Source organism: Puntigrus tetrazona, unplaced genomic scaffold, assembly GCF_018831695.1.
Source record: "Puntigrus tetrazona isolate hp1 unplaced genomic scaffold, ASM1883169v1 S000001111, whole genome shotgun sequence".
NCBI lineage: Eukaryota > Metazoa > Chordata > Actinopteri > Cypriniformes > Cyprinidae > Puntigrus > Puntigrus tetrazona.
The window spans coordinates 417501-430000 of NW_025048699.1; the positions used below are offsets into that span (position 1 = coordinate 417501).

General features: G+C 33.7%; 1 protein-coding gene across 3 annotated transcripts in view; it reads left to right on the top strand.

Moving 5' to 3' along the window:
• Positions 1 to 12500, top strand: part of LOC122341083 (cingulin-like protein 1) — a 33655-nt gene that overhangs the window by 11931 nt on the left and 9224 nt on the right. Inside the window, exons 2-5 of one of the 3 annotated variants that reach the window (XM_043234415.1) lie at positions 1174 to 1264; positions 5796 to 5923; positions 11013 to 11465; positions 12479 to 12500. The exon at positions 12479 to 12500 is cut by the window's right edge and continues 224 nt beyond it. In XM_043234415.1, the coding sequence (XP_043090350.1) occupies positions 5891 to 5923; positions 11013 to 11465; positions 12479 to 12500 (508 nt within the window). In that variant the 5' untranslated portion in view covers positions 1174 to 1264; positions 5796 to 5890. The remainder of the gene's footprint in view (positions 1 to 1173; positions 1265 to 5795; positions 5924 to 11012; positions 11466 to 12478) is intronic. The other 2 variants (XM_043234416.1, XM_043234417.1) reach the window with 2 other exon arrangements.

Sequence of the window (12500 nt, forward strand, 5' to 3'; positions counted from 1 at the left end):
GTGTCCCCGTGTCTCAAATAAATCAGCTTGTTTTGCTTTTTTTAATCCAGTTTAATTCTGCGATCATGAGTCAAGACGAATCTATAAAAAATCGCGCACGATGTCGATTAATTATGAAAATATGTGAATCAGTTTGGTAGCCGCAGGAAAGTGCGTTGCATGCTGAAAATGTGGAAGGACACGCATGCTGAAGAGTCACATGCAAAGACATGCGTGTGCTGCAGAAATGATGTGTGATATGTGCTGGTGTGTTTCACCTGTTATTCAGCGTTTACAAACCTAAAGATAAATGTGCACTTGTGCACCAATCTTTGCATTTCTAAAAAATATTAAAATTTTTTTTTTTATTTTCAATAATCTTTTTTCCATTTTTTTATTTCACATTTTTAACTGATTTTCTTAAATTTTAATTCTCGTTTAGTTTAGATTTTTATATATATATATATATATATATATATATATATATATATATATATATATATATATATATATATATATATATATATATGAAACAGACTGTTTTAATTTGTTTTCCTTTTTTTATATTTTAAATATATTTTTCAGTTTAATTTTATATTAAACTGAGTGTTTTATATTTTCTTTCTAGTTTATTTTAATCTAATTTATTTCCATATAATTTTTTTTAGCTTACTTTATTTTTGTAATTGTTTTTTTCTATTTATTTCTTGAATAGTTATTTTATTTTTTATTTTTCATTTGTCTTTCCTTTCTAAATGTCTAATTTAGTTTTAAAGCAAACTTATTGTCTTATCTCTTTTTTTTTTTATTTAGTTTAGTTTATTTTGTACCTTTTTTCCATTTCTTTTATTGTTATTCAGAATAGGTCCTCTATATAAAATGTTTGACACGCACCAGGGCTTTTCTAAATGTCCAGCACTGATGAATACGTGCACTATGCCTGGTTTCTCAGGATGCTCCCGGTGTGTGTGAATGTTGTTCAGATGGAGATGTTTTGTGATTGAAGGAGCAGATTAGACAGATTGAAGTCTTCTGTCTGTGTTTTTCCCATCTGGGACAGAAAATCTCCCAGCAGCTCCGAGGTCCAGCGCCGTCTGAGCCCATTAGTCATCAGTGTGTTATAGTGACACTTCTTCAGTTTAACACCATCATTTATATATATGTGTGTGTGTGTGTGTGTGTGTGTTTGAACAGTGTGTTTCTGAAGAGGACACAGAAAAACTTCAAGGAGACTTGAGAAACTGATTAACTAGAAACAGCAGAGCAACTAAACGAGAAACGCCAAGTGAGTACAAACACACAGAATTTCACTAAAACACCTTTGACAAACTTTATTAAAATTTACGGGAGTTTGATGAGTGCCGGAACGAACGTGAGGTAATAGTGATGTAATGCTGTTACGTCTGATAATGAGACACACACAGGACTTGGATTGCACAATGTATTACATGTAATGAGCGTAATTGTGCAAGCATCAGAGACGAATATGAAATATTGCATCAGGACACGTGCGTCGAGGAGCTTAGGTGACAAATCAGACTGAAATCCCAGCATGCTTTGCTGAACAGCAATAAGTACATTAAAACGTGTGTGTGTGTGTGTGTGTGTGCACATGAGAGCACGTGTGTGTGTTCTTCTGATCTCAGTGTAAACACCCATCATGTGCTTCTTATTTTTATTCTTATTTCTTTTCATTTCTTCCTTTCTGGTTAATTTATAATGTAATTTTAGCGATTTAACATTTAAAAAATAGATTTGAATGAAATTGATAAACTAAAATGTGTGTGTATGTATATGTATATATATATATATATATATATATATATATATATATATATAAATTCTCCTATTTTTTCTTTTTAAATTATATTTATTTTTTTATCCTATATTTTAAAATAGTTTTTAATTAATTATATATATATATATATATATATATATATATATTTATTTATTTATTTATTTAATTATTATTATTATTATTATTATTATTATTATTATTATTATTATTATTATTATTATTATTATTTATTTATTTATTTATTTATTTATTTATTCTCCCTTTTCTTTAAGCAGAGGTTTCTCGTATCACGTCTTATCACGTCTTAGCCAGGTCTGCTCCTTTAAGGCGTGTCTTCCGGATCTTTTCCAGTAAATCTGCTGTTGTTGGAGAAATGTCTCGCTCGCCGGGTCGGGTCTCTTTGTGACGTCTCGTTGGGTTTGGCTGTTTTGTTCCCGTATAATTATTTATCGCACCGACTTGAATTCAAAACCAAAATTAGTCCGGTCCGTCGTTCAGAGCTCAAGTCGATGCTTGTCTTCTGAAGTTCACGCCAGGGAAAGTTCATGCCTTCACTGGAAGAATAAACCCACAATCCGTGTAATCCCGTGTCTTACAGTCTTTATGGTTTCTGTTCCTTTATTTGGTGACAAAGTGCTTTAATCTGAACTGAAAGCACCTGTTTTTGTACATTCTATCCTTTACATTGTTCCTCACAATAACATTTAAATACTAAACCATTAAATCAGCAACCATAAAATATTCAAACAAACACATATTTAATCTAAAAGTGCACTAAAACATTTCTTTTTCTTCATTTTCTTTTCATTTATATTTATTTTATTATTTGTTCTTTTTAATTTATTGTTTTCTTTATCTTTTCTCTTTTTTCCTTTTTATTTGACATTTATTAGTTTTTATTTTGGTCGGTTTCTTTCATTTTATATTTGTTTTTAATTTTAGTTTTTTTCTTTTACTTCTCTCTTACTTCTAATCTTTAATGTTTTTTTTCAAATTTTATTTATTTTGTATCTTTAAAATTAATTTCTATCTTTTTTTTTCCTTCTTTCCATCTATCTATTTTTTTATTTTACATTTTGTAATATATTTGTAATATATTTTTTCTTATATCTATCTTAGTTTTTGAAATGTTTGTCTTGCATGCAGCAAGATTCATGTGGTTTTTGGGCTCATATGAATATGTCATTCGTGTTTTCGTAATTAATCAAATGGAGTTGTTAGTCTGGTTTTGCAGATTCTTCCCGCTTTTAACTTCTTAAACATCTTTTGTTCTCCTGTCTCCCTGAAGTTTTTGCATTTGTTTGTTTGTCCTCTCGGTGTTTTTTATTTCCTGAAGCGTCCGTGTTTATTTCTGTCCTGTTTTCTGTTTTTTGTCCCTGGAAGGAAACAATCGTCAGATCTCACCTCATAAATTATCGCGGATGTGATTGGAAAGGACCAATGCGTTCGCACCTGTTTGAGACGAAGCGCCTCATTATCAGTCTCATCTGTCGCTCACGCTACGTATGATTGGTCCAGAGAAACTCAGCGTGAAATCACAGCGCTAGTGCTTCTAGTTAACTCCATCATAACTAGTACAAGTGTTGATAAAACCTTAGCTAGCTAAAATACTCAGAACACCCTAAAAACTGCATGACAACAACCAAAAACAGTCAAACGCAATTGTAACTACAAAGCACCAACATGAAAAGATTCATAGCACCCTAGCAACTGCATAGCAACAACTTAAATCGCTCACAACTCCCTAGCAACTGCATAGCAACAACCTAAAACATTCAGAATATCTTAGTAACTGCATGGCTACAGCCTAAAAAAAAATCTGAACACCCTAGCAACTGCATAGCAACAACTTAAAACAGTCAGAATATCTTAATAACTGCATGGCTACAGCCTAAAAAAATCTGAACACCCTAGCAACTGCATAGCAACAACTTAAAACAGTCAGAATATCTTAATAACTGCATGGCTACAGCGTAAAAAAAATCTGAACACCCTAGCAACTGCATAGCAACAACTTAAAACAGTCAGAATATCTTAATAACTGCATGGCTACAGCGTAAAAAAATCTGAACACCCTAGCAACTGCATAGCAACAACTTAAAACAGTCAGAATATCTTAATAACTGCATGGCTACAGCCTAAAAAAATCCGAACACCCTAGTAACTGCATAGCAACAACTTAAAACAGTCAGAATATCTTAATAAATGCATGGCTACAGCCTAAAAAAAATCTAAACACCCTAGTAACTGCATAGCAACAACTTAAAACAGTCAGAATATCTTAATAACTGCATGGCTACAGCCTAAAAAAAATCTGAACACCCTAGCAACTGCATAGCAACAACCTCAAACACTCCAAATACCTTATTACCTGTTTTTGAAACACCTTTAAGCACTCCACAGCAACAGGCTAAAACACTTACGCAGTGTCTGATTGGTCCAGAGAAACTCAGCGTGAAATCACAGCGCTAGTGCTGCTAGTTAACTCAATACTGATTAAATCTTAACAAGCTAACACACTCAGAATGCCCTAACAACTGTATAGCAACAATCTAAAAGACGTCCCAGCTACCGTATAGAAATAAACCAAACACTCACAACAGCCTTGTTACTGCATAGCAACAACCTACAAGACCCACAACACCCCAGCAACTCCCTAGCAACAACCTAAAATGGTCCGGATAGCTTAGCAACAGCATAAAACAATCAAAACACCCTAACAACGGTCTGTTGCTATGCAGTTGCTATGATATTCTTACTATTATAGGTTGTTGTTATCCAGTTGTTTTAGACCACTGCTATTTAGTTGAGATGTTCTGATTGTTTTAGGACAGCGGTCATCAAACATGATCCTAGAGGGCCAGTGTCCCGCAGAGTTTAGCTTAGTGACCCCTGTTTTATGTTAAAAACACCTAAAATGATCACAACACTTTAGAGACTGCATAACGACAGCCTAAACCGTTCAAAACACCCTAACAACCACACAGAAACAGCTTTAAACACTCCAAAGTACACTCGAAAACACTCTCGGTAACCTTACGGTGACACCCTGAAATGTTCAAAACACCCTAATAACTACATAGCAACAGCTTAAAACACTCAAACATCCTAGCAACCTCATAGCAACAGCCTAAAAACTCTCCTAGTCTCTGAGGGTGTCTCTGAGAGCTGTGTTTGTGGAGGTCACTGACCGAATGTGATGAATCTGGGATTCTACACACGACATAATTCAAAGTATCACAGAATCCCATGTGTTTTAATCCGTATATTAATGGACATTATAAAAGATGCATCCTTTTGATTTGTCTCTTATTCTTGTGCTTTGAGACACGATCACTTCATAGGGCACACTGCGTAGTGCTTTACTTCATCTCCCTCTAGTGGAGAAACCACAGACTTTCAGACAGGATACTCAAAAGTCGGAATGATTTTACAGAAATCTATTTGTTTTGGGGCTTTTTCTTCCCAAGATGCATATTCAGTGTACTATAATGAGAATTTGGGTAAAATTAATATTATTTAATTGTCATATGTCATGCCGTATTGTAATGTTTTTGTTTTTTTTAAAGAATTATGTCCCAATTCACAATTTTGACATAAAACTAAATATTAAAATAGCTAAATAAGTAACCTGTGGCTGAAGTACGTTTAATGTAGATACATTTTTTCATTCAGAAATTGCTAGTTAATGTCAGAAAGGATTAAATGTGATATTTTAATATATTATTTAGTTATTTATTTTTTCAGTTTATATTACAAATTAAATGTGCATGCAAATATATGACGTTTTTAAATTATAAAAAACATTTTTGCATAATGTAAATCAGAAACAGTGAGTGAAGTATGTTTTATAAATAACACCTTTACAGTTTTGGTGAAACTCAACAAATGTTTCAGTGAGAAATTTGGTCAAATGTGTTTAACTGTCATTGAATGCAATGTTGTAATCAGTGTTGAGTTATGCCTCGGATGGTTTATTTCATTCCCTGTCGTCTCTTTCTCTGTATTTTTGTGGCAGTTAGAGAAGCCAGAGCTGCTGAAGTGCATTGTGGGATTTTTGATTGAGTTTGCTGGGAAAAATTGAACCGACCTCGTGACAAACTGACCAACGGGATGCCAGGAATGAGTGCACAGGAAACCAGCACGGTAAACACGCACACACACACACACACACACACACACACACACACACACATTCCACTCTTTTCTCTGATGGTTTTTAGTTAATTTGTTTCTACGGTTGCACAAATGTTATAAGCTATTGCCATGCAGTTGCTAGGGTGATAAGAGTGTTTTAAGCTGTTGCTATGCAGTTGCTAGGGTGATAAGAGTGTTTTAAACTGTTGCTATGCAGTTGCTAGGATGTTTAAGGCTGTTGCTATGAAGTTTTAATAATATTATAATGTTTTTGCAGTGCTATATTAGTATGATTTCGATTTTTAAAATAGATGGTTTTTGCTTTCATTAAAATTTTATTGCATGCTTTTGTGTTTTCTATTTATTTATTGCATTTAACAAAATATATGTTTTTATTCATTTTATTTAAAACATTTTATTATTCAAAATCACAACCAACATTCACTTATAATTACAATTTTTAGTTTTTATTCATTTTTGATGGAGGTTTTATGTCATAACACATCAAGGCTGAACAGGCTGAAATAAAATGATTACTTTTAATTTAAGTTAACATTTAGTTATTTTGCTTATGGTTACAGTTTTACTGTCAAATTGTTTTTTTTTTTTGCTGGAAAATAAGGCAGAAATGCTGTTCAAAGGACTTTGATTGAATGTTTGAGCGGAGTTGAGGTCAGCGTATATATTTGCAGAATAGCGGTGTTTGGTATTTTTTTTTCCCTGTTAAACACACACATGTCGCCTGCTGCAGGTGTGTGTGTGTGTGTCCAGATGTTGCTGATGTGGATCTCGTGGAGCATCTGTCCGCTCACCTGCAGCTCTTCTCCTCCGTCACGCCTCGTGTTTTTTTACACTCGTTCTGTTGTTTGGTTCTTTTCTCCGGAGGTTTTGATGTCGTCTCTCGATGCTGGATGAACATTTCTGGCGGTTTATTGCTGATGAATTGGATTGGGGTGTGTGAAAATAACGCCGGTGTTAAATAGAGATGAATTAAAGCCGAGCTCGTTTTAACATGCAGACGACAACCTTTTTTTATTGTTTTTATTCATATTTTGGGAACAAACAGTACTAGTAGAGTATATAGGTCGACCGTAAAAATGACTGGCGATCGTGTGAGGCCTTCGGGTTTCGCTCGCTCATGTTTTAGCGTGAAGGTGTGTAAATGTCGCTGTATGTTGTGAATGAGCACTGAGTGTGATTTTGAGCTCAGCATCGCAAGAAACTGGGTCAGAGCACATCCTCCATTCAGCACCATATGTTACTCCACCACACCCTGAGGGAAACACACACACACACACACACACACATTAATGCATACATACACACACACACACACACATATTAATGCATACACACACATTAATGCATACGTGCACACACACACACACACTCTTGCAATGTGTAAAAAATTGCATGCCCATTGCATTTGTAATTTAATTTTAAAACAAAATATATATATATATATATATATATATATATATATATATATATATATATATATATATATATATATATATATATTTTTTTATATTTGATTCTGTGGCACAATATAATGCGGTCACGTTCTTCTTTTATTTAATTCATTTTATATTTCTTTGATATTTCATGTTCACATTTTTAAATCTTCATTTTTTTAGCATTATTGTAATGCATTAGGGAAGGGTTTGTTTAATTGATTAAAAAAAAGCTATAATTATGCATTCTTTTTTGTGAATAAAAATAAACATAAAAAATTGGACATTGTAAAATATTTCAAATTTACGATGAAAAACTGGCAGCTGTGGTTGCTGGAATTGCCCCATAAAAAATATGATGATGATGTTTTTGGTTTTAAGAGAATTTTACAGTTAACTACTGTAATTTCTTTAACTGATATAATGTTAATGGACCAATACAATCCTAATAATCTGATAAGAAAAAACATCAACTTCAAACAAATTCTGGGCATGTCAATTTACGTTTTTTTTCCTGTAAATTTTACAGGAATTTACCGTTAACCATTTAACAGTGCATTTTTACAGTTTTTTTCTGTGTAAATAAAACAACAACAACAGATGTGTGCTTTAAAAATAAGATAAATCATATCTTAGGGAGGCTTTATTTTTATAAAAAAATACATATCATATATATGTATGTGTGTGTATATAATATAATGCATGCACACACTTTCTAAAATATACTTTGCAATTGTATTATTATATTGGGTGTAAAATACAACTGATACATTATTTAAAAATTTACATAAAAAAAAAAGTTTTAAGATATTATCATCATAATGAGAATTAGAGTTGTTTAATTGCCATGAAAATACACGCTGTGCTAAAATGGGCATCGTTTGTTTAATGCACACTTTATAGTTTTGGTGTGTGTTTGTGTGAATGAGTCAGATGTGGAGTGATGAGGACCTGAAGGACTCCGCCTGGAGCGCTGCGACCCGCTCCCACGACCCCGCGACCCCGCCTCATTTACATGCTAATCCCCGCCCCCTGCGGTCGCCACGGCAACAGACTCGCCAATGCCCGCGGCTTTGTGGATTTCGGCGAGTTTGTTTGTCGCGTCTTCATAACGTTAATCATCTCTGTCATATTCATAAATGCCAGGCTGTCAGAGGCTTATATGATGTCATTTGTTTTAATTTAGCGCTCCGAGACGCAGACGCAGCCTCGTCCCGCGGGACGCTCGCAGAATCTGATCAGATTTGGTGGAAATTAATCACATTAAATCGTAGATTAAGCGATAATCCCCTCCGAGCTCTTAAATACTGTAAGTGATTGGCATTGTCTCTGACCCCTCACCCAGAGATCAGTGCTAAAAATAATAATACCACGGCAAGACATATTAACCCACAGACTTGGGCTTCATTTCATTTCGTATTATGATTCATTTATTTTTATTTGTTTATTCATTTTTCTATTTTAGATATGTTTTTTCTCGGTGTCAGTTATTTTAGTATAAACCTAAAGAAAAAAGGGAAATGGGTCCTAGCTTTCGTAAATATTTTTTTAGATGCTGTTGTTATATTTTAAATTAATATTTATGTATCTATATTTTTGCCATTTTTTTCCATTTTCTTTTTAAATTTGCTTGCTTTTGCCAATTTCATTATTATTTTTAAATTTGTCTGTAGAGTTTCTTTTTCTTTCAGTTTTTAGTGAAAGATGAAAATGAGAAATGTCGAGAAATTTCTAGCTGAAGGAAAATGCGTAATAAAATATTTGTCATTGAGATACATTTTTATTATTATTTTATTTTATTATTACATTTTAATTTGAACTTTTTAGTAAATAATTTTTTTTATTATGTCTGTGTAGTTTTTATTAACATTTAAATTTTAGTTTGTTGAGGTAGACTAAAAATTGTATGAAATATATTGAGGTACAATTATTATTTTTATTAATAGTTTTAGTTATTAATAGTTTTTTATTAGAAGTTTACACTGTAAAGTTTGTCATTTTTTTTAATGCATTTAATTTTCAAAATCAAATTAATCGCATTAAATCATAGATTAAGTGATAATCCCTCGAGTGACCCGGGGGAGCTGGCCGCTCTGTTACCCAGAGATCAGTGCAGCGTCCCTGGGGAAGAGCGCTGAGCGAGTCCCTGGATTAGGCCTCAAAATCACCCGCGGACCCTCATTTCCATAATTCTGCTTTATTAATTGATATATTGGATGATGGTGTTCAGTGTGTGTGAGAGCATGTGTACATATTTACTGACGGCCAGCTGTTTGGGATTTTTGTGTTTTAAGAAGGGGGAAATATTGGATTGTAAAAGAGCCGCCAGCGAGTATCAGAGCTTATATAATGTGAATTCATCGCCTCTCGTCGTCCCTGATCTCTTTAAGCTCACAGTAACATGTCAGAACGCAATTGCATTTGTGCGGTTCAGTGGAACATCAGCTCGATTTCCACACGAGCAGATATGAATCTGTCCAGAATTACACACTCATCGGCTTACTGAAGAAACGCGTCTCAAAAGTGCTTTTTGTAAATTCACAGTGAACTTACAACACCAAAACTTTATATGCATGCGTGTGTGTACGTTTACATGCACGGCATACAGAGAAATGTTATTGTCATTTCATTTAATAATTTTGTTGTGCATTTTTTTTATTTATTTATTTTTTTTTTTAAGTTTGTTAGTAGAGCTAAAAAAAAATGAATTGAATAAATAAAAATTAAATAAATGACTACACGATGTTAAACATTTTTATAGAAAGGAGCATACTAAAAAATAACCAACTGTAAAATGTCAAATACAAGCACTTAAAATGAGCTTTTAGTGGAGTTACAATTTATTTTAGTTATTTAATTTTATTTTACATCAAGACAGACTAAGTAGAAAAGAGAGTTAAATAAAAACTAAGAGATAATTAATAAAAAACTTAAATAAGAAGTTAACATTTATTAGATAAAGCACATTAAATATAGGCATTATATATTTTTTATATATATTTTATACATTATAATTTTTTTACCTAAATAAAGTACACACACACACACACACACACACACACACACATATATATATATATATATATATATATATATATATATATATATATATATATATATATATATATATATATATAATTTTGCCAGGTGTTTGTCCCACCAGAAAGAAACTAACTATTTATTTTTAATGACTTTATATTAAAAAAAAAAAAAAAAAAAATAGCGCTTTATTTTTCATAGATTTCCAAACTATGCATTGATGCATGATTCTTACTGTACACAAACCCTTGCATGAGATGAGAAAGAATTTGAGACCAAACCAGTGTGTGTGTTTTCAGTAATAAATTGAGATGCAAGCTAACGTTTACATGCAAACAGAAAAACCAGTGTCTTTTTATGGAAAGAATGACTCAGTGATTCATCAGAGCGTCTCATTTTTGGACTGTGTTCTGTCTGGGTGAAACCACACGTGTGTTTGGTAATGCACCGGTTCTGTCGTAACTTGCACGCGTTTGATGGCTGTTTTGTGAATTTTCCCTCAGGATTATCACAGTTGCCCAACTCTAGTGGGTGAAACGAAGAACGTTTCTTCAGAAAAGCGAATGCAATCTAGCACGTGTTGAATCCGAGTGATGTATTTCTAGGGAAACGAGAGGAAAGGCTCGGTGCACGTCTCCAAACACAATGCGGACGCTCAGAAAAGATCGTCTAAAGCGAAGAGCCTCACGCTGGAGGACGAGGACTGGGTCTGGACGGCTAGTAAGAAGACCGCTCCGATCGGCGGGTCCAACCTGACGCGCTCCGGAAGCGTTAAAGATCTCATATACAGGTTCGACGGGGCCCCGGCGCCCCCGCCGCGCCTCGGCTCGCTGAAGATCAGACGGCAAGACGTGAGCGCGCGGGATTCTGGGAAAATGAGACACGAAAGCAGAGAGAGAGAGAAGAAGCAGAACCCGGTCCCCAGTGAGCCGTCGGGACCGGAAATGCAAGACACCGCCGAACGGAAATGCCCCGGAGCGGAGGAGGAGAAGAAGAGCGATGACAAACAAGCGCCCGAGCGCGGTAAAGACGGAGCGCCCGTCTCTGGTCCCGGTCCGGTAAGTGTCCGAGCCGCTCTCGGTGTCGGACCCGGCCGCGCTGCTTCACTGTGAATCTGATTTCAGACACGCTTCATCAATCAGCCGTCACTAACCAATCCAGACTCGTGTCCTTGTCTGCGCATGAGCCGGGTTTTACTGTCAGATTCTGTTTTTATATCATTCACAATCATATTTTGAATTCATTTTTATTGTTATTTTTCCTGTTTATATTTTAATGTTTATTTGGATAATTTTCTTATTTATATTTTTTATTTTTAACAAATTTTGTCATGCTTTGTTGTCATTCTTAATTTATTTTTCCAAATCGTTTTATTTCATTTGATATCTGCTTTAGTTCTTGCATATGAAGTTAAGATGAAAATGAGATTATAGGTTTTTTATTTATTTATTTTTTTTTTAAATAAAGGTTAACTATATTCATTTATTAGAAGTTTTTTATTAGTATTCTGATGTTTTTATATTTATGTTTTATTTGTTTTAAATTGATTTTATTTAATTTTAAATGTAAAGTTTTATTAATTTTGTTGTGTTTTATTATTATCGGTTCAGTTTTCGTTGTTTTAGTGCATCAATATTAATCGCAAGTGGCTCAAATAATTATTTATTTATATTTTATTTCATTAAGGTTAATGTTTGTGTATATGTTTGTGTTCATTGATTTTTTTTTAATTTTATTATTATTATTATGGGAGAGTGTACACATTAAGAAATAAAAAATGATCAAATATCACATAATACACTGAAACAAATATTGTTACAGGAACATATATGATACATGAACATGCTTTGCTGTGTTTAGTTGAGGAATGGCCCTGTGCATGACTTGCATGTGTGTGTCTGTTGTGTCTCTGATTGTTTGTAACACAACATTCATCTGATCTGCTGTAAAAATCGCTATTTATGTGTTTAGGTTTATGATTCAAACCCGTTTCACTCGTTTGTGCTCTGTTTCATGTCGCTGAGCTAGATGTTCGATGTTTAAATGTTAATAGCCTCTCTTTCTTGCCTAGCATTCCAACCTAAACGGAGAGA